At 53.4% G+C, this 19,489-nt stretch overlaps 2 protein-coding genes across 5 annotated transcripts in view; one reads left to right on the top strand and one right to left on the bottom strand.

The window, feature by feature from the left end:
- Positions 1–11,604, top strand: part of PDCD11 (programmed cell death 11) — a 41,642-nt gene extending 30,038 nt beyond the window's left edge. For 2 of the 3 annotated variants that reach the window (XM_025274153.3, XM_044935253.2), the window contains exons 23-36: positions 1,558–1,647; positions 1,826–1,931; positions 2,355–2,532; positions 4,563–4,619; positions 5,419–5,541; positions 6,094–6,216; positions 6,567–6,867; positions 7,072–7,185; positions 7,792–7,941; positions 8,153–8,403; positions 9,090–9,258; positions 9,754–9,907; positions 10,393–10,558; positions 11,273–11,604. In XM_025274153.3, coding sequence (XP_025129938.3) covers positions 1,558–1,647; positions 1,826–1,931; positions 2,355–2,532; positions 4,563–4,619; positions 5,419–5,541; positions 6,094–6,216; positions 6,567–6,867; positions 7,072–7,185; positions 7,792–7,941; positions 8,153–8,403; positions 9,090–9,258; positions 9,754–9,907; positions 10,393–10,558; positions 11,273–11,444 — 2,154 coding nt within the window. In that variant the 3' untranslated portion in view covers positions 11,445–11,604. The remainder of the gene's footprint in view (positions 1–1,557; positions 1,648–1,825; positions 1,932–2,354; positions 2,533–4,562; positions 4,620–5,418; positions 5,542–6,093; positions 6,217–6,566; positions 6,868–7,071; positions 7,186–7,791; positions 7,942–8,152; positions 8,404–9,089; positions 9,259–9,753; positions 9,908–10,392; positions 10,559–11,272) is intronic. The other variant, XM_025274154.3, reaches the window with a different exon arrangement.
- Positions 11,605–13,216: 1,612 nt separating this feature from the next.
- On the bottom strand, positions 13,217–18,747 carry CALHM2 (calcium homeostasis modulator family member 2). 2 transcript variants are annotated; one of them, XM_006067751.4, is made up of 4 exons: positions 18,207–18,747; positions 16,918–16,951; positions 15,518–16,232; positions 13,217–14,290 (listed from the first exon to the last, which is right to left on the bottom strand). In XM_006067751.4, the coding sequence occupies exons 3-4, from the start codon at positions 16,070–16,072 to the stop codon at positions 13,874–13,876; spliced, it is 972 nt and encodes a 323-aa protein (XP_006067813.3). In that variant the 5' UTR covers positions 16,073–16,232; positions 16,918–16,951; positions 18,207–18,747; the 3' UTR covers positions 13,217–13,873. The 2 variants fall into 2 exon arrangements, with proteins under 2 accessions (XP_006067813.3, XP_006067812.3); XM_006067750.4 differs by lacking the exon at positions 16,918–16,951.
- Positions 18,748–19,489: the final 742 nt, after the last annotated feature.

The following is a 19,489-nucleotide window of genomic DNA, read 5'->3' on the forward strand; positions in this document are numbered from 1 at the left end:
TTATAGAAGAAAGGGGGAAGGAACTGGCAGTGACCATTTGTACTAGGCTTTGATTCTGTGCTTGCTGCCTTGCTGATGTGTGCGAGACAGTAAAGCCCTCTGCTCCTGGAAAACATGTGGTCTGTTCAAGGAGCTAAATTTATGGCTTCCAAACAGCAGGCAACTCACAGTTCTATGTATTTGTAGATTTCTTGTACAAAATAGACAGAAAAATACATCATAGAGCAAGAATTTTAATCCAGTACTTTATTTTAAATAATGTAAAATTCACATTTCCGTGTCCACAAATAAAGTTTTATCAGAACATACAAGAAATAAAAAATTTTATTTAAAATAAAGTATTGGATTTTAGATTTTTGCCTTTCATAAAGCTCAGGAACAGTGTAAAACAATATGTAAATTGGTTGTCAGATTATGTGTTCAAACCCTAAGTGGAATCGTAGTTGAGTAAAGGGAAGAGATCAGTGAGAACTGTACTGGTTAGAATATATCAGAGAGAAGGTCAAGGTCTGTCTGGGCTTGACCTTGAGGGATAACTCCTCTTCAGTGTTGCCAGAGTCTTCCTGCATGAGCATCTGTCTAATTATGTCCATGATGCTTGATACCTTTAGTTACTTTTTGTCTGTAGATATTCATAAACTCAAGATGCCTTAGAGTAATATTTAAGGTTCTTCAGAGGGAATTCCCTGGTGGTCCAGTGCTTAGGACTTTTCACTTCCACTGCCAGGGGTATGGGTTTGATTCCTGGTTGGGGGCTAAGATCCATAAGTGGCCAAAAAAAAGGACTCTTTATGATCTGACCTCGTGAATCTGGAGTACTGGTCATGCTGAAAACCTCCTTTTTTCCCTTCTTTATTTCTACACTGGGGTACTGTCTCTTCCCATTGCCTATAATTCAAGGTCTAGCACAGATAACCTTCCCTTCTTACTAGTTCTCCTATAGAGGTTGTAGCATATTATACTCCTGTGTGTTGCTTTCTGCTCTAGTTATTTGTATACTCATTCAAGTTACTTTTTGCAGACTGTGATCTCTTTGAAGGCAGGGCCCGGCTGTTATCACTATCATGCTATGTGTAGTGGCTGCTTGATAAATGTTTTACTGGGTTGACTTGAAAATTGGGGTGTATATTTAGGGTAGAGCACTGTGTCAGTCAAAAAACCTAAACTGATTTAGAAATGAGATGTTAGCCCCTGAAGGCTGCTAACTCACTGTGCACAACTGAGCTTGGAGGAGGCTACGAGGTCAGTGGGATTGCTTCTGCTGCTTGAGGATGTTATCTCTGAGGCCTTTTCTGCCTCCTGATCAGCTGAGGCACCAGGAGGGATGTGTGTTCTGCTGGGCTGGTGGAGGCTCTGAGCTAGACTGAGTAGAGCCTGTGAGAAGTGGAGGGTGGGCAGGGGCATTGAGCCGTGGGGGTGAGTTCCTGTTACTTGGGAAAATGTAGAATTAGGGCCCTTTCAGTGTGATTTTAGAAGTGTCTGTTTTAGTGAAAGGAAAAGAAGAGATGCTTGTATCTGCCCCATTCCATTTCTCCTCTTGTTTTTTTTCCCTCCTAGTACAACATGGTTAAGAAATGGCTCGAGGTGGAGATTGCTCCAGACATCCGAGGGAGAATTCCCTTGTTGCTCACTTCTCTTAGCTTCAAGGTCAGTGTGCCTGAGATGCTTGGAGAGGAAACCCTGGCTCCCTGAGCTTGACTTAATCCTTGGTGTGTGCTCACAGTGGGGACAGGGAACGGTCCCATAGGGGATATTTACTGTACTGTGGTTTTAGATAAATGACAGCCTTTCTTCAAACATCAAAGGAAATTTTTTGTCCTTCTAGGTTCTGAAACATCCAGATAAGAAGTTCCAGATTGGCCAGGCCCTGAAGGCCACCGTGGTTGGCCCAGCAGATTCCTCCAAGGCCTTCTTGTGTCTTTCACTCATAGGTGTGGTGATGAAATGGGACCTGGTCAAGGAAGGGAGGGGGTGGAAAGGGTTGGGAGAAGGTCTTTGTCATCGCCCAGGTTGAAGGATGCCGTGGATGTTGGCATCCTCAGAAAGTCTAGTGCAGAAGCTGTGTCCTTGGAACAGCTTTTCTCTTGGGGCTTTGCTCTGTGGCCTGTGTCTGAGACACCTTTACCTACAGTTGTTTTTCTTAGGTCTCTCAGAAAGGGTTGTCCAACACTCGGCCCTGGCATCCTTGACAACGTGGTACAGTGGTCTGGGTCTGTGTGATCATTCCGGTCCACTCATCCTAGACACCCTGAGCCCAGACATCTTCACCTCCCGCCAGCCTCTGGTTGGCTACTGTCTCAGCTTCTTTCTTGGCTCACTTCTTTTTCCCTGAATCTGGTTCATTGTCCTGCCAGGTCCTCACAAACTTAAGAAGGGGGAAGTGGCCATGGGCCGTGTGGTGAAGGTGACGCCCAAGGAGGGGCTGACCATCTCCTTCCCCTTCGGGAGGGTTGGAAGAGTCAGTATGTTTCATGTAAGTGACTCCTACTCAGAGACGCACCTGGAAGACTTCATCCCACAGCAGATTGTCAGGTAGGCTGGATTCTTTTCCTTTTCCCCACTATCTGTGGGATTGGTGGGGATTTTTGGGGTTTTGATTTTTTTTAATTATAGGTGTGTGGTTTTGTACCAGAAAAAAAATAGCATATAAGATGGAAACTGAACATTGCTGTTGCTCCTCTGTTTCTCCATCACTTTTGCTTTGACTTCTTTCAAGACTCTAATATATGTAGTTATAATTTTCCCTTATGTAATAGTAGAATTTAATTTTCTATACTGTTCTGCAACTTGCTTTTTCTTAATAGCAGTGACTCATGCACTTTTTCTTTCCTATGCTAGTATTTTGAAACCTTCCTTGTTATTTTACCTTACTTTTATCATTTTTTTTTGAGTTGCATTTTGTGTTTTTTTAAACTCAGTTTATGTAAATAATTCTGTTGATGGACAGTAATGTTGAAGTGGGTATGTTTGCACATATGTTTGGATACTAGTGCAAGTGTGTGTGTGAAATAAATTTCCAGAAGTAAAATTGATGGGTTAAATAATGTTAAACATCTTGCCAAAGTATCTTCCAAAAGGACTGTGCTAAATTTTATCTCTATTAACAGTTAATGTGTCTGTTCATATTTCACACCTCTGTCAACACTGGGTATTTTTTCTGTGTGGCATGTGGGATCTTATTTCCCCAACTAGGGATCAAAACCATGTTCCCTGCATTGGGAGTGCAGAGTTTTAACCACTGAATCACCAGGGAAGTCTTGACACTGGGACTTAATTTTATCTAACACTGGATATTCTTTCTTTCTTTTTTTTTTTTTTTGATATTCTTAATTTTTAATCTTTGCCACTGAATAGGCCCAGAGTGATCTCTTAATTTAATTTGAATTTCTCTTCTGGTCATTTTTCATGGTTATTGGCTGTTTACATTTGTTCTATGCTTTGCTTGGTCAGGTTGCTTTATTAACTATTTTGGATGCACAGAGTTTTGAAACCGTTTCATAGCCTGAATAAACTAGCATTGGAGAGGCATATTTCAGCTTGGTACAATACGTACTTTTCTGACAGTCACACACAATTATCCAGCAATGGAGCAGGCACCTTCCGGAGGCTGAGACTGGAAAGCAGTAATTGCTCTTTCCCATCTCGAGTGTCCCAGCCACCAGAACCTGCCTTCATTCTCAGCCACTTGCCAGAGCTCAACAGCACAAAAATGCCCAGGGCCTAGGAGAAGAAGAATGTCACAGAGAAATCCAGAATCATGTCTTTTCTTTAGGCTTACAAAATACAGATGTGATTTTTTTATTTTCAGCAAAGTATTTTTTTAAATAACCTTTTAGTTAAGCATATGAGTAGTGTTCAGTTGTAGTTCCTTGACTCTCAAATGTGAATGATAAGTTAACTCCCTAAAGGCAACAGTCCCTTCAGCTCCTTCCCTGCGTTAAGGGCCGTGATGCCCTGGTGGGAAGCACAGATGCCATCATGGGAGGATTTGGGCTGTATTCTTGCTGAGACCCTTCCTCCTGGTAAGATTCTCTACCCTGTGACTTTGGGCTGTTACTTGCCATTTTCTGTGATGTGAGTGTGGAAGCCCCCTAGCAAGAGTAAACCCTACTTTCCCCCCAGAAGCCTTCCCCGCTTAGGTCTCACTCAGGGGGCCGCCTCTGAACTGTGAATCTGCAGTGGTCCTGGGCCGTCCCTGCCACGGTTCCCTGGGTGAGTCTCTCCACGAGATCAAACCCTCCAAACTCATGACACAGGGCAGGTCTCATCTCCTGTGTGTTCCCCACGTGGCTCTGCATGCCTTCCAGAGGGCTTGCATGTCCTCTGGTCTCCTCCTGCCAGCACCGTTCTTGGGTGAGAAGAGCAAGTAGCGCTGCTTTTACCTGATGGACTGAGGCCCAGAGGAGGGCCTTGTCCCGAGTCCCTCAGCAGGTGGTCAGCAGGATGAAGAGCAGAGCCCTCACTCTCGCCTGTTGCTCAGCCTTGTGAGAGGAAGCCAAGGCCCTCTCCCGTCTCCCAAGCTGCTGGGGTCTGCATTGCCTTCTCCTTTGCTCCCGTTCTAGGTGTTACGTCCTGTCCGCTGCGACCCCTGTATTGACTTTGTCGCTGAGATCGTCCAGGTGAGTGTCTGTGTCATCGGGACAAGAATTGGGGAAGAACCTCCCAGAGGACTGAGGAGAGGCCGCATGGATCTGACAGAGCTTTGGGCCTCCCAGCTTGCCTCACTGCTCACCTCCTTTATGCCCGGCCCTGTTTTTATCCAGAAAAGCTGAGGACATTCTAACTGTAGAAGAACCTGTCTGCTCAGGCTCTTGTTTCCCAGGGAAAGGTGCAGACATCCAGAGTGGGGCTTGGGCTTGCCTGTTGGTGGTCCTGGTGAAGGAAGGTGTTGTAGCCCCCAGGGTTACATAGCAGGGGCGAGTCCCGTCAAGTGGATTGGCCTGAAGTCATGGTTTGAAATGGACATTTATGAGGCTTGACCTCCCTCTGTCTTGACCATCCTCTCCCTGTTACTATTAGCACTGTCCAGAGCTGACAGGACTTCAGGAGAAGGTGGGGCTGGGCTCTGCAGGCGATGTCCTACTGACAGGTCCAGAGTCACATTCTTACAAAGAGTTGTTACCACAGGAGGTCTTCCCAGGTAGTGCGGTGGTGAAGAATCCTCCCGCCAGTGAGGGAGATGCAGCAGATGTGGGCCTGATCCCTGGGTGGGGAAGATCCCCTGGAGCAGGAAATGGCAAGGGGCTCCAATATTGTTGTCTGGGAGATTCCATGGACAGAGGAGCCTGGCGGGCTACAGTCCATGGGCTGGCAGAGTCTGACATGACTGAGTGACTGAGCACATTATCACAGGAGAGTTAGGGGTGAGGGTGGGCAAAGGGGTTAGAGGTATGTGTGTAAGCCTTTTTATTCCTTTAGGACAAACCCAGAGACGAAAAGCAAAATAACAGATCCAGAGATTAACTCCATCGAGGACCTTGAGGAAGGGCAGCTCTTGAGGGGCTTCGTGAAGTCCGTCCAGCCCTCCGGCGTGCTCGTAGGGTGAGTGAGGTGGAGCCTGGGGACGTGGACCAGCCCCGTGTCCTCCAGGAGCCTGTCCTGGTTGGCCCCCGCTGCTCCCTCAGTCACCATCTCTGAAGGAACGTGAAGGAAGGAGACTCTGAGTTCCCACGGTGTTTTAAATTCCAAGTCTTTTCATACTTCTAAAAAAAGTTTTAAATTATTCTTCTGTTTGATGTTTTGGACAAAGAATATGGCATGTCACGATTTGTAAGTGTTCGGTGAGCTGCTGGCGCCAGACGCTGCAGCCTCCCCTGCTGTTACTATGTTTTCTTATTGTCTTCTGTCTTTCTAGCAGCTTTTGAGTTGTGTGTTGTGATGATATGGGGTGAAAATACCTTTCAATTATATCTTCATTATGCTGAATGATTTTTCCAGTCTACAAAGCCCTCTTTATTTAGTTGAATGCCAAGAACCTTGTGTCTGTTGTAAATCCTTGTCCCACTTGGGTCTCTGGGAGGGTGTGGGCACTAGCTTGGCTGGGACTCCGTTGCCATGTTTACGACCACAGGACGCTTGTCTCTCTCCTGTCAGCCTTGGCCCCTCGGTTACGGGTTTGGCCCAACACCCGCATGTCTCCCGGCACAACCAGTCCAGGAACGCTCCTTACGACAGACACCTCCCTGAGGGGAAGCTGCTCACAGCCAAGGTCCTACGGTGGGTGCCTTCTCTCTCTCTTACCCCTTTCTCTGGGAACTCTGGGAGGAGATTGAGAGGTAAACTTTAAACATCATGGCCTAGGTAGTGGTAAATGTGGTCCATGAACTCCCTTTGTTTGGCGCCTTCTGCCTCAGCTCCTGAAAGCAGGTGTGTACTTTTCCTTGCACAGCACCTGTAGCTGGGGCCGGAGGAGGGGGCAGCACAGCCACGCTCTGTATTTTTCTACCAAGTGTTGCACGATGTGTGGGTCGTTCCCAAGCTGACGGAATGATTCCAGGGCAGGTGGGGGCAGCAGCCGCTGTACTGTGTGGTCCTCGTCATCCGCTGTCCCTGCCGTGCTGTCGTAGCCTGAACCATCAGGAGAGCCTGGTAGAGCTGTCACTCCTCCCCGACGCCACTGGAAAGCAGGACGTGCTTTCTGCCCCCCTGGGACAGCCACCTCCAAAGCAAGAGGGCAGGGAAACGGAGGCCGCGGAGAGAAACCACGAGGGAAAAGCAAAGGAGAAGAAGAAGCAGAAACAGAAAGAGAAGAGAACTGGGAAGGGGCAGGAGGGGGCGCAGCCACCCAGCAAGGATAAGAAAGAGCCCCAGAAGCCCCAGGCAAAGAAGCTGGGCAAGCGGCCGCACCCCGAGTCCAGCAGTGAGCAGGTAGGGCCCTCGGGAAGATGGCCTCCCCTCACGTGGAAGGCGAGCCTTCTAGAAGCCACCAGCAGCTGCCTCGCCGCATCCTCTTGGACTGAGAGCAGCTGAGTTTGGGTGGGGCACTGGGTGCTGCTGGGAGGGCAGGGATCAAGCACCCCCTGGGCCGTGGAGAGAAGCGAGGCTCAGCATCGTCCCTGCCTGTCATCCCAGGAAATCGGCAACAAGAAGCAGAAGAAAGCTGCCCTGTCCGAGGAGGACGACAGTGGTGTGGAAGTGTATTACCGAGAAGGAGAAGAGGCAGAAGAGATGAGCGTGTTGCCCAAGGTGAGGGGCAGCGGGGTTGGGGACGAGGGCTGCTCCGGGAGGAGGGTCCCTGGTCTCCCGCCTGAGGACTGGGCTGTCATCAGCACCCCTTTCTTGTCCTCATTTGCTGTAAAATAGGAAAAGGTGGCGAGGCTAGTTTCCTCGGTTGGTCATCAGGGCGCCTGCTTAACTGTTGAGTGGGCTTAAGAGTCGATTCTGATCCACATTTACTAAGTGGAGCTAAATTAAATTAGTCAGGAGGTGGGAGAGCCGGCAAAGAAAGGCTTTCAGCCTGTCTGAGACTGTCTCCTAGTGAGAAATGAGGACACCGCTGAGGACTGGTGCGGAAGGGCTTCTCTGCCTCCCTCAGCGCGTTCTGCACACCTCTGTCCTAGCATTAATGTGTATGCATATGTAGCTCTTAAAAAATTATTACTTAAATTTACTTATTTACAAAGAAAGCTTTTCATCACTCCTGTAAGTTTCCCCAGTGGACCAGGGTGTAGCCTGGTCTAGACCTCTAGGTTTCTGGGCACGGTGGGAGCCCTTCCTCCTCCAGTGGGGAGGGGTGGGGGAGCAGGGGCCGCTGGGCCCAGTGCTGGCCTCACGCGCGCCTTTGATGCTCAGGAGAAGCTGACCAGGCCAGCAGAAGCACCCCGGCTGCAGCTGTCTTCCGGCTTCGTTTGGGATGTGGGTCTGGACACCCTGACCCCAGCCTTGCCACCTCCCGGAGAGAGCTCGGACAGCGAGGAGGACGAGAAGCCAGAGCAAGCCACGGTGCCGTATCTTCCAGGGCATCACGTCTTTTGCAGGGACCCTTGGGCTCCCATGCTCTGCCCTAGCCTCGGTGTCTCTTCCGGCGGGTGGGGCCGTCCCGGGCGGGGAGTGATTGCCGAGCCGTGGACTGCCCTGCCGGCTCCTGGCTTCCACTGCAGACCTCTCCGGGTCTGAGGAGCAGACGACTCACCTGCTGCTCTGCTTTCCACAGCAGAAGAAGAAAAGCAAGAAGGAGAGGGATCTGGAGAAGCAGAAGGCGGAGAAGGAGCTGTCCCGCATCGAGGAGGCACTGATGGATCCTGGGCGACAGCCGGAGTCGGCTGAGGACTTCGACCGACTGGTGCTGAGCTCGCCCAGCAGCTCCCTCCTGTGGCTGCAGTACATGGCTTTCCACCTGCAGGCCACGGAGATCGAGAAGGCCCGGGCCGTGGCCGAGAGGGCGCTCAAGACCATCTCCTTCAGGTCCCGGCCCCGCCGTCCGGCTTTGGGCCCCGTCTTTCCTCAGGGAGGGCCGTGTTTCCTCCACAGGCCGGCGGCAGTTGGGGCAGCTGCCACCAGGGCCCGTGGCTTCACAGGCTTTCTCTCAGAGGCCGGTCGTGACATAGATCTGCTCATTTATATTTCATGGTCCTCTTCACTGAGAGAGCTAGGGTCACATTTCCATGAGTCCCTACATTGCAGGTGCCCCACTTGGAGAAAAGTAGAAGAGGAAAAACTTGCCTCTCCACATACCTGGGTGAAAATCCTGGTGTGACCATCTTCCAGGCCGAGGTTCTAGCAGGTTCCCCAAAAGCTAGTGAAAAGGGATGGTGCTCCTTTGCATCATTATCTTAGTTTGAGGGGAGATTCAGACCACAGGTTCTGCCCCGTCCAGCCCAGACCTCAGGCCAGTTTGAGATTTGGTAGATTTCCTTCCCAGGAGTGGAGGCAGAAACCAGGGGAGCCTCAGACCCCGCAGCCATGGATCGGGGTTCCTGCTTCCACATGAGCTGCAGTGGGGATGGGGGCTCTCAGTGCCGGCTTGTGGGGTTGGGGACTGAGGACCTGGGAGGAGCCTGGGGAGGGGACGTAGTTCTAGCCCCCCAGTTGGGAGTGGGGGCTTATGGGGCTGAGAGGATGGACTCATGTGCTGACTGTTCTCCCTCCAGAGAGGAGCAGGAGAAGCTGAACGTGTGGGTGGCCCTGCTGAACCTAGAAAACATGTATGGCTCCCAGGAGTCGCTGACCAAGGTCTTCGAGCGGGCCGTGCAGTACAATGAGCCTCTGAAGGTCTTTCTCCATCTGGCTGACATTTACACCAAGTCAGAGAAATTCCAGGTAGGGGTCTGGGCCAGGCAGCCGGCTTCCAGAGGGGCCTCAGCCGCTCAGAGACAAGCTCCTGGAAGTCCCTGAGGCAGCGGGGACGTCTCGGGGAGGGGGGAGCCCCTGCCTCTGGGCCCAGGCCTGCCCCAGGCTTGCTCATCCTCAGGTGGGAGAAGTCGTTTCCCCCACCCTTGAGCCACCAATGGAGGTCTCACAGACAGGAGGCGATGTAGCCCAGTCGCCCCTTTCGTCTCTCCTCGCCCTCATCGTGCTCACGCGCTCTCTTCTAGTCTCGACCTCCTCGCAGCATGGGATTAGGAGGGAGACTCCCCAGCACACGCTCTCCTCATCCCTGGCGCCTGCCCTTTCCCCTCACATAGTGGATCAGGGCCCGGACACTGAGGGAGCCCCTGAGCCCAGGGCTAGCTTCCCACGAGTGTAGCCATCTGTCTCTGTCGTTGCCCCCTCTGCTCTCATCCGCTCTCTCAGCTTACATCATTCTTCCCACAGGAAGCTGGCGAACTCTACAACCGGATGCTGAAGCGTTTCAGGCAGGAGAAAGCTGTCTGGGTCAAATACGGCGCCTTCCTTCTGCGGAGGGGAAAGGCAGAGGCCAGTCACCGTGTGATGCAGCGAGCCCTCGAGTGCCTGCCTAAGAAAGAGCGTGAGTGCTCGTTCCTTCCACCCACACAGATCCTGAGCACAGTAGAATCTGGGCAGGGGCATGGGGGTCTTCTCATCCAAGGGCTGGTTTAGGGAAGTCTTCTGGAAGGTATGTAGCTTCCTCTCTGTTGATTATATACTCTTGAACATGTGCTTGTGTTGCATTTTAAATGTTAAACTCCAGAGGTTGAGGAACAAAAAAGGATTAGCATCAATTCTTTGCCTGTGCCTGCCTGCCCCACACCTGCCTCCCATCCCCCATCCACCTTCTGGGCCCAGAGAGTAGAATGTCTGCTGTTTGGGAGTCACAGAGCAGTGCCCATCTGTGTATTTAGCCCTCAACCCACCCCTGCATCCCTCTTGTCATCACCTGGGTCTCAGGACCCACGGCAGGGAATCAGGCGTCAGACTCTGTGCCCGTAGAGTCACGTGTTGTGATGAGGATGCCTCTCTGCTTGCTGTGCCTGAGCCGTCCTCTCCCTGCAGACGTGGATGTCATCGCCAAGTTTGCACAGCTTGAGTTCCAGCTAGGGGATGCGGAACGCGCCAGAGCCATTTTTGAGAGCACACTGAGCATCTACCCGAAGCGCACAGATGTCTGGTCGGTTTACATCGACATGATCATCAAGCATGGCAGCCAGAAGGAAGCCCGGTGAGAGGGGAGGATGGGCTGAGGCCTCATTCTCTGTGGCGGGGTAGGGAGTGGGCATTGACCACTCAGGAGTTTTAGCCCTGCACCAGTTCCCAGCACCCCAGTTCTCTTAACTCTGTCTGGAAAACGGCTTTGACATGACACAGCAGGTTCTGTGGCATTCACATTTCCAATTTCTTTTTCTACCTTGGGGGCCAGCCACCGGTCTGGCTGGAACCTTGGCTGGGAGGTAGGCTGGCCCCAGGCCTGGGAGTCAGGAGACTGGGTTTTCCTTATAATTAATGCTGAGCCTGGCTCTCATTGTAGAGAGTGTTCACAGGCATGGTCTCACCTACCACCACCAGCATCTCCCCAAGACAGGATTAGAGATGGCTGGACTGTGGTCCAGAAAGAGTTGGTGCCCGCCCACGCCTCTCAGTGAGTTTTAAGCAGACCTGTCCTCACAGATCCACACCTCACTGGCTGTCCCGTCCCATTAGCTCTGTCCTGATTCCCCGTGTGCCTTCAGGGCACTCGGCCCTGTAGCATCTCAGTCTGCTCCTCTGGAAAGCAGGGGTGGTGTTCTCTCTGTCCACGGACGTGACAGTTTATAATAGGAATAAAAATAAAGGTAGAAGTGGGAGTGCTCCAGAGCCTGAGAGCAGTGAGTGAAGGTCAGCCAGGAATCACGTGGCCAGGGACCAAGAGGCAAACGCCATCTGCTCTCCCTCCCAGGGACATCTTCGAGCGGGTCATTCACCTGAGCCTGGCCCCCAAGCGAATGAAATTCTTCTTCAAGCGCTACCTGGACTATGAGAAGCAACACGGCTCGGAGAAGGATGTGCAGGCAGTCAAGGCAAAGGCCCTGGAATACGTGGAGGCTAAGAGCTCCATGATGGACGACTAGGGGCTGGCTGGTTCCAGGACACTGCAACAGCCGGGCCGACCCTCAGGCACCTGGGCAGTTGAGAAACTGTTGCTCGAGGGCTCTATTTAAGTGCTGCTTTTTCTGCAGCGTCCTTGGGGTAATCCCGTCAAGATAAAAAGGAATTTGAGATTTCTTATAATTCCTTTTTGCTTGTCTTAAGAACCAATTTGTTTCATCTTTTTCCTTTTCTGGGGCTGCTCAGTGCTTGCAGGCAGCAGGCTTCTGGGTCCCCAGGGAACCTGAGAGTCTCCTTCGTGGGAGGTCCCTGGAGCAGAACGGAGGGCCGACTCCCCACGACCCTGGACTCAGGATCCCACTGTGGCCCTGGCGGGCTCTTGGTCCAACTGGGGGTGTGGGTGGGGTGATCAGCAGGGTCCTGGGAGCAGGCCGCACCCTTCTAGATTATGAGATCTCTGGACCTTGCCTCTGCCTCAGCTCCGTGGTACCTTGTGCCCCTTGGTGGAGGCTGTGAGGCTTGGACAGGAGGAGAGGCAGAGCCCAGAAGGGAAATTCAGGGACCTGAGTGCCTGAGAGAAAGGTGACAGGTATCAGCTCAAACCACCTGGTGATGTCTCCTCCTGGGGCCAGTGGGGCCAGATTACCCAGCCTCTCTGAACTGGGTGCCTCGTTTATGAAATGGGGTTAAAAAGTCCTGCTTGAAGGATTTTATGGGCTGAGTGAGAGCATGGATGGTATGTGCTGCCACAGGGCCTGGCACGTGCGGGCTCAGTGAGGACCTTGATTGACGTGCTGTGTGACCTTGGGAGGCTACAGATTCTCTCTCTCCCTGCTGCTCCCCTGAGGAGAGCTTGCTGGGCAGAGGGCATTGACTGACTTGTTCCTTGGGACCTGAGGGAGAAGGGATGTGATGGGCCTGCTATACCCCCACCTCCCTGTAAATTTCCCAGAAAGACTATCTAAGGATCCTGTTTTCCTGAATTAAGAGGCCAGCCCGGACCCAGCTAGTTGAAGCCAGTTCATTTTTGGCTTGGTCTTAAGGGAATTAAAAGCTTCCTTGGGCAGAGCTTTAAATGTCCTGAGAGCTGGGGAGCTTTTCTGTGGGAGATGACCGAGTCCCACGCCAGAGAGCGGGATAGGGACAAGGGAGAGTGCATCAGAGGTCTGAGAAGTGGCGGAGGTGCAGGCAGGGCAGGAGTGGGAGGGAGGCCATGCAGCGCTGGCCTGGTTCTCGTTTGTTAGCTCTGGGTTACGAGAGCTGGACTGCCCAGCTGAGCAAAGGGGCCGGGTCTGCTGACTCCTGATGTCTAAGCCGAGCTTCCCTCTGAGAAAGGCCAGGCTCCATCTGTTTCCCAGATCAAATCAGATGACTGAACCCAGTTAAGAGATCATCAGCCCCAGGGCCTTCCCGCAAGTGGGAACACCTGCCTCTGCCTCCCCTGACCCCCAGCCCTCCCTTCTACCCATTTCAGTCTTGCCCAGGGTCTCTGTCCTCTTCCCTCCCCAGGTCTGGGATTTAGGCCTGTCCCCCCGGTAGCTCAGCTGGTAAAGAATCCGCCTACAATGCAGGAGACCCCAGTTTGATTCCTGGGTCGAGAAGATCCCCTGGATAAGGGATAGGCTAACCCACTCCAGTATTCTCGCTTGGAGAATCCCCATGGACAGAGGAGCCTGGCGGGCTGCAGTCCATGGTGTTGCAAAAAGTCGGACACGACTGAAGCAACTTGGCACACAGCATCATGACCTCCAGCGTGCTGTGCACGACCCATCCAGTCACACAGACTCCAAGCTGGTCCTTTATACTAAGAAAAGCTTTATCAAAAGTGTGTATAAAATAAAGCTGGAGGCATACGCCAGAGGGCTGCTTCCCAGCTGTGCACACCGAGCCAGATGTCCATGTGCAGTTCCACAAATGAACTGCATAGCCTTCTGTACGCAGAGCCTGCTGGTGAGTTCCATCGTCACCTGACTGCTGGCCAGGGCTTCCCACCCAGGTGGGACTGGGTCCCTCTAGTCAGAGGTCATCCTCCACATCATAGTTCATGAAGGACCAGTTCTGGGAAAGGGTTTTTCCTCCATAGCTGTTGACCAAGTGGCTGGTGGCAGCAGGAAAGGGGACTTCTTCAGGTCTGAGGGCCTTCCTGCCAGAGCCCACCTCGTCTACCAGCTCTCACATCCATATCCCAGTTTTACTTTGTGTTCGTTTCTCTCCTGGCCTGTTTCTCCCAAAAGCTAGGGTTAAAAAAAAAAATCTCTGGGGAATTCAGTGGTTGGGACCCTGCACCTTCATTGCAGAGGACAAGGGTTCAGCCCTGGGTCAGAGAACTAAGATCCCACAAGCCATGCGCAGCCAAAAAAGAGAAGTCCCCTCTGATGCTGATGTGAGCAGGCAGTGGGGTTCAGTTTGGGACCAAATACCGTCATTGGCCAAGAGTGTGGGAACGGGACCCTCAGGAGGGAAGCAGGGACATCTCTACATGGTCCGGGGCCATGCCGTTGCCCACCACACCCTGGGCCCACTTGTGCAGGCGGCTGTAGAGTGGGAGGCCTTGGTTCTCACGGTACAGGTAGACGCCGGTGATGGCGTTCCACTGCGGCCGCGGCTGTGTGCCTTCCACCGGGAACTTCGCGACCAGCTCCTCGTCGTCCTTGTTGAGCGCCACAAAGCCGAAGAAGTGGCGCACGTTGTTGGCAGCCAGCACCCGCGAGTGCACCTCAGCCGTGCGCTGGAACAGCTGGTCCTCGTTGGCGCGGTACTGCGCCCAGTAGGCCTCCTGGCGGTAGCTGAGTGGTGAGCAGTAGTGCTTGAGGCATTTGGTCAGGAACACCAGGATGGCCACCACGCCGATAAGCAGCCACCCAAAGAGCTGGCCAGAGAAGGGGCAGGGTTGAGGGCAGGCAGGGAGCTGCCTGGACCCCCACCTGCCCCGGGAAGAAGTGGCGGGAGCTGGTCAGAGGGTGTGGGCTGGGTGGAACCAGACATAACCCCCTGAGAGCTGGCTCTGTCACTTCTCTGGCCTCAGATCCTGTTCCTCTAAGGGCAGCAGGCCCTTCTGACTGATTCCTCCACTTTGCCTTCACTCCCTGGAGCTCACACCTTCTCTGTGTTTAGACTTAGCCTCTTTGAAATCACTCATGTGCTTGTCTCGTGTGGCCGTGAGCCTATTGAGGACTAGGACAGTCAAGGTCATCTTTGTTTCCCCATTTAAGCGTGGACAGAGATCTGTGGGCATTTGAGCATCAAATACATTTTATCTCTGCCTACCATCTTCCATCTCTTTTGGTGCTGTCTCTAGCCCTGCTTTTCTACTTGTGTTACTTATGTACCTTTAGAAAATCTGTGCTCAGGTCTTCCCTGGCGGTCCAGTGGTTAAGACTCCGCATTTCCATTGCACGGGTTCAATCCCTGGTCAGAAAACTAAAATCCCACATGCCGTGCAGTGTGACCCCCCCCAAAAAGAAAACTGCTCTTTTCTGCCTGTCTCTCACACCCTGCTCCTTTTAAGTTAACACAAGCTGTTTTTCTGCTCCTGCCCAGCTCTCTGCCCTTGCCTCCTCTCCCTGACAATCCCACTCCTTCAGAACTAAGCTGAGGCTGAGGCTAGGATCGCGGTGGCAGCTGCTGCTTCCTGGCTGGACACCTCTCCCGTCTCAAGGGCTCCTTTTCTGGCGGCAGTGCCTGCGGCTGACTCTGCTGGGCAGTGCTTTTCCTGGGATAGGAACACGCTCATCCCCTGAGCCAGCCATCCTCCACTACCAGCTCACGGCCAACAGCAAAAGTTCATAAGGTGGCAGGGGTTTGTGCTCAATCCAGCTGGAGCGAAGGGCTTAATCTGTGACAGGTATCAGGCTCGGACTGAGCAAGAAGAAAATTCCTAATGTTTAAAACTCTCTTATTTGGGATGGTGTTGACCCTTGTCCCACCAATCGCTAACCCATGGATACCCAGCTCTCATGCCTGAGGCTGATAATCCAGTGATTTTCTGGAGAGCTCAGCCCTGGAGGACTAACTCCAGGGTTAACCCTGAGCCGTTACCTGCCCACTCGCCATCAGGTAGGGGAGAAAAGAGGAGCTTGTCTTGGTACGGTCTTACCTGGGACTCGTACTTGAGTCTGCGGCTGACCTCCTCCCGGAAGACTGACAGGTTGGCAGGGCCCTCCCCGCATGGGAACCTGGCCAGGATTTCTGTGGCATGGGCTAGTGGGAAGCTCCTTTCTTCAACCATGAGCGAATAGGGGTTCACGAACTCACTGAGAGCACAGACGTAGGCCTCACCACGCAGCAGGGAGATGACAGACCAGGTGACGGGGGCCACGGCCGCGCGGCCCACGATGGAGCTTAGGAGGAGGAAGTTGGGGGCAGCTGAGCAGTTCTTGGTTCTCCGGTACTGGCACTCAGCAACCAGGTTCCAGGTGTGGTTGTTGAGGATGACGCCAATGAGGAAGAGTGCCAGGGCGGGCACCCCAATGGCTGCCAGCCCATACAGGTAGTTCCGGGCTGGTGAGCAAGGGCAGTGGAAAGCCACCACGGTGAACAGCTCCTGGCTGCCCACCGTGCCCAGTGCCACCAGCCCGTTGAAAATCATCACATCCTTGCTCTTGAAGAAGAGTGACAGGAAGCGGAAGTTCTCTGCGATCAGGGCTGCCATGGTGATGGGTTAGCTGGGGGACCGACGGCAAGGGTGGAGGCAGGAGGAGATCTGGATGATGGCTCCAGGTGGGACTACGAGAGCTTTCAGGCTAGTGGGCACCAGAGGGCAGGGCACAGTCTTGCCATTTCATCCCCTGTAGTGGCCAGTTGGGTGCTTTCTGTGGGACAGTAGATGACAAATCAGTATTTGCCTCTGAAAATAGGGACCAGGGGCCTCTTGTGAAGTCAGGCTGGTGAGAAACGAAGGAGACTCGGGGAGCCCCAGGGCCTGGGTAGATGGAGAGTAGCCACTGTTCACTGAGCTCCTACTATATGTCAGGCGTTTTGCACCCCTCATTGCCCATCATCACAGTCCTGCACTGAGCTGTGATAGCGCAGTGCACGGTTGAGAAGGTGGAGGTTTCCCCAGGGTGACCCTGCCCGGCTCACACGAGTGCAGAGCTAAGATTCAAGCTCAGGTCTGTCTGCCTCACACACTTTGGTTCTTGTCATCCCCATAAGCTTCCCTTGAGGTGGGGACTAGGAATGGCCCTGTGGCTTTGGGGAATGTGTGATATTGACTGGCTTTCCCTTTGGGATTCCAGGTACTTGCTAATGCACTGGGGGACCTATGACAGTTTGGAGGGTGTGTCCTCGGGTGTCTAGCCCATGGGTATAAAAGCTGGAGTGGGTGTCCGGTGGATGAGGGACTTGGGCTTGACCCTGTGCTATGGGCTGGTGTAAAGGAAGGGGTCTCCAGTCAGTGGTGAGCCTGGGGCAGCCTCCCTGGAGTTCATAAGAGCCTTTTCATTTTGGAGACCGCAGGCTCTGGACTGGTTTAGGAGATCCTGGCTCTCAACATACTTCATGACTTTTCTCTGGACTTCAGTGTCCTCATCTGTGAAAAGAGGATAAATCATTTGGCCCTTGCCCTCCTCTTAGGAATGCTGGAGGGAAAGAAAGGGAATAAACCGTGCCTGATAACTGTCCCATGTATGACACCCTCCATCTCACCCTGTCCGGTCCTGAAGGCTCCTCCCAGAGGTGAGATGGATGGCAAGGGGTGGGGGTGGTAATTCTTCGTGGGGCAAAGATCAGGAAACTAAGGCCTCCAGAGGATAAGCGCTTTGCTTAAGCTATTCAAATATGGACATGCCTGGACGGGACTTTTGAGCGTGACCTGAGGAGGCCTTGAAAGTGGACAACGGTGGGTCAAGCTAAGCAAGCCCTCTGTTTTTCTGGTTTCCTCTGCCCCCGCTCTGTGCCCATCCACAAGAGCCCTGGCAAGCTTCCCCTTCCCCACCCGTTCCCCTTTCTCTGTCCAGCAGCCATGTTCCACCCAGGTCCCCAGGCCTGGGGCCGCCCAGCCAGCCAGCAACAGGAGGCCTTGATGAAGTCTCGAGCCTGCTCTTGGTCTGGGTAGCAGCAGGGCTGGCAGCCTGCCAGGAAGTAGCCAAGGCCTCCAGCTTCAGCCCTGTTCTGCCCCAACTCCCTTCCCAGGTTCCGCCCACAGAGGCAAGGGTGTGGCCCCTGTTCTTTCTATCCAGGGATGGAAAACAAAAGTCCTCAGGCCAGAGGCAGCTGGGGAGTGGAGCAATGGGAGGTGGGGGGCCGGCAGCAAACAGAGGTGGGGGGTCCTGCCAGTATTTCCTTCTGTGCCTCCTCTCTATACTACTGTCCCTCCCGGTTACTGCCAAGACTGCCTGATGGGCTGGGGCAGAGCTGGGTGCCACGTGGGTTGCCAGGTGGAGAAGAAGAGATCTGTCTTCCCTAACTCACTGTCTCCGGCAGTCCTGGAGCTCCAGTCTAACTCCCTGGGAAACAAAAGTTTGCGATATTGCTGGGGATGAGCCGGTTAAAGGCAGCCCACTCCTCCTCTTGACTTAACAGCCTCTAATATGCTCCCCTGGGTTCAAAAATCACAACACTGGTGGGTGGTGCGCAGAGGAGAGATCACTGCCCCTGAGAATACTGCCCTTGGGCCCCAGGCCTGGGAGTGTCATATCTAGGCCTGATGGGACCTCCAACAGCAGCAGTCAGGACAGGAAACAGGTGCCTGGGGAGTGGGAGGAGGAGGCTCAGGGAGGGGCCTGGCTCCTGGGGAAGTCCCTCTGGGTAAACCCCGAGTGGCCCTGTGTGCTCCCCTTCCTTACCTGGGATCTGCTGCGGGTATCGGTAGCTTTGGCCTCCGAGGGGCAGGGCTCTCCAAGTGGCGCAAGAACATCAGAGACCCTGGGTGGGGACCAGCCCATGCTCTCTTCCTCCCACTTTGCTTCTTCTGCCCAGGAGAGACTGGCAGGGCCTGGGGCTGTTAGGGTCTTCCGGAAAAAAAGTTTAACTCCAGAAAAGAGGCTGAACCCTGCGGGATGGATGGTGTGCGCCAGCCAGTGGAAAAACAGTCTCCAGGCAGGCGGGCGCCAGGCAGTGGGGGCGGGCGGAGGGCGGGCGGCGCGGGGAGAGGAGAGGAAGTGGAGGAGTCAGTTTTGCTGCGGCCCGCCTGCCTTCAGAGGCTCTGCACCAGTGGGACCAGTTTGGGAGCCAGGCAGGGGGCCCCCGGCATTTCTGGTCTGGGCCTGTCCCCCAGTCTGGTTTCAGGAGCACCCCCGCTACTTGATCCCCATTGGCAAAAGCAGCCAGAACCGAGCCCCAAGCAGGATTAGGGGAGAGGAGCCACCAGACTGATGCTGACTCCTAGTGGGGTATGCAAAGCCAAAGGCCTCCCTCCCCAGTCCTGGTCCTCTCTGAGCAAGCTCTCCCCCTGCTGGCTCTTCTGTCCTCCCTTCCACTCACTCCCCAGATGCTGCTTCGAATCTCAGGAGCGCTGATGAGAAAATTCTGGACTCTAGGGATTTTCTGAGGCCCTGTGGGGAGAGCTCTGACTGGTGGGTGGAAATTATGAGGAGGCAGATGAAGCCCTTTGTAACAATTAGAGCTATCCAGCCTGTTCCAGAAAGTGGTCATGAGATCCCTGTCTGTGGAAGTATACAAGCTGAGGCTGAAAAGTCATGGATTGGGAATGCTGAAGGGGAGGGCCCAAAGACAGTGTCAATAACCCACCCTCCCGGATCAAGGGAGAGACCCCCAGACCCCTGTCCACTCTGCAGTCTTGGGGTTCTGTGACCTTAGAACTGCTGAGTGACCTGCTGGCCTCCTTCAGCTGGGCTTGTTCACGTGCAGGAATGAAGGGAAAAGGACCAGTGTTCATTTTTTCACATCTTACCATGTCCCAAATACGGTTCCAGATGCTTCCTCAGAAGTTATCCTTTAACCTCACTATAATCCTGAAAAGCAGGTCTTCTTTAACATCCGTTTTATAGACAACTGTGGGTCAGAGGGATTGACCCACTGGGATTGAATCCTCTGTGGGTCAGAGGATTGTGGGTCAAAGAACTTGCCACAGGTCCTGCAGTCCCAGTATTTGAATGCAGGTTTGCCT

Source organism: Bubalus bubalis, chromosome 23 (genome assembly GCF_019923935.1).
Source record: "Bubalus bubalis isolate 160015118507 breed Murrah chromosome 23, NDDB_SH_1, whole genome shotgun sequence".
Classification (NCBI taxonomy): domain Eukaryota; kingdom Metazoa; phylum Chordata; class Mammalia; order Artiodactyla; family Bovidae; genus Bubalus; species Bubalus bubalis.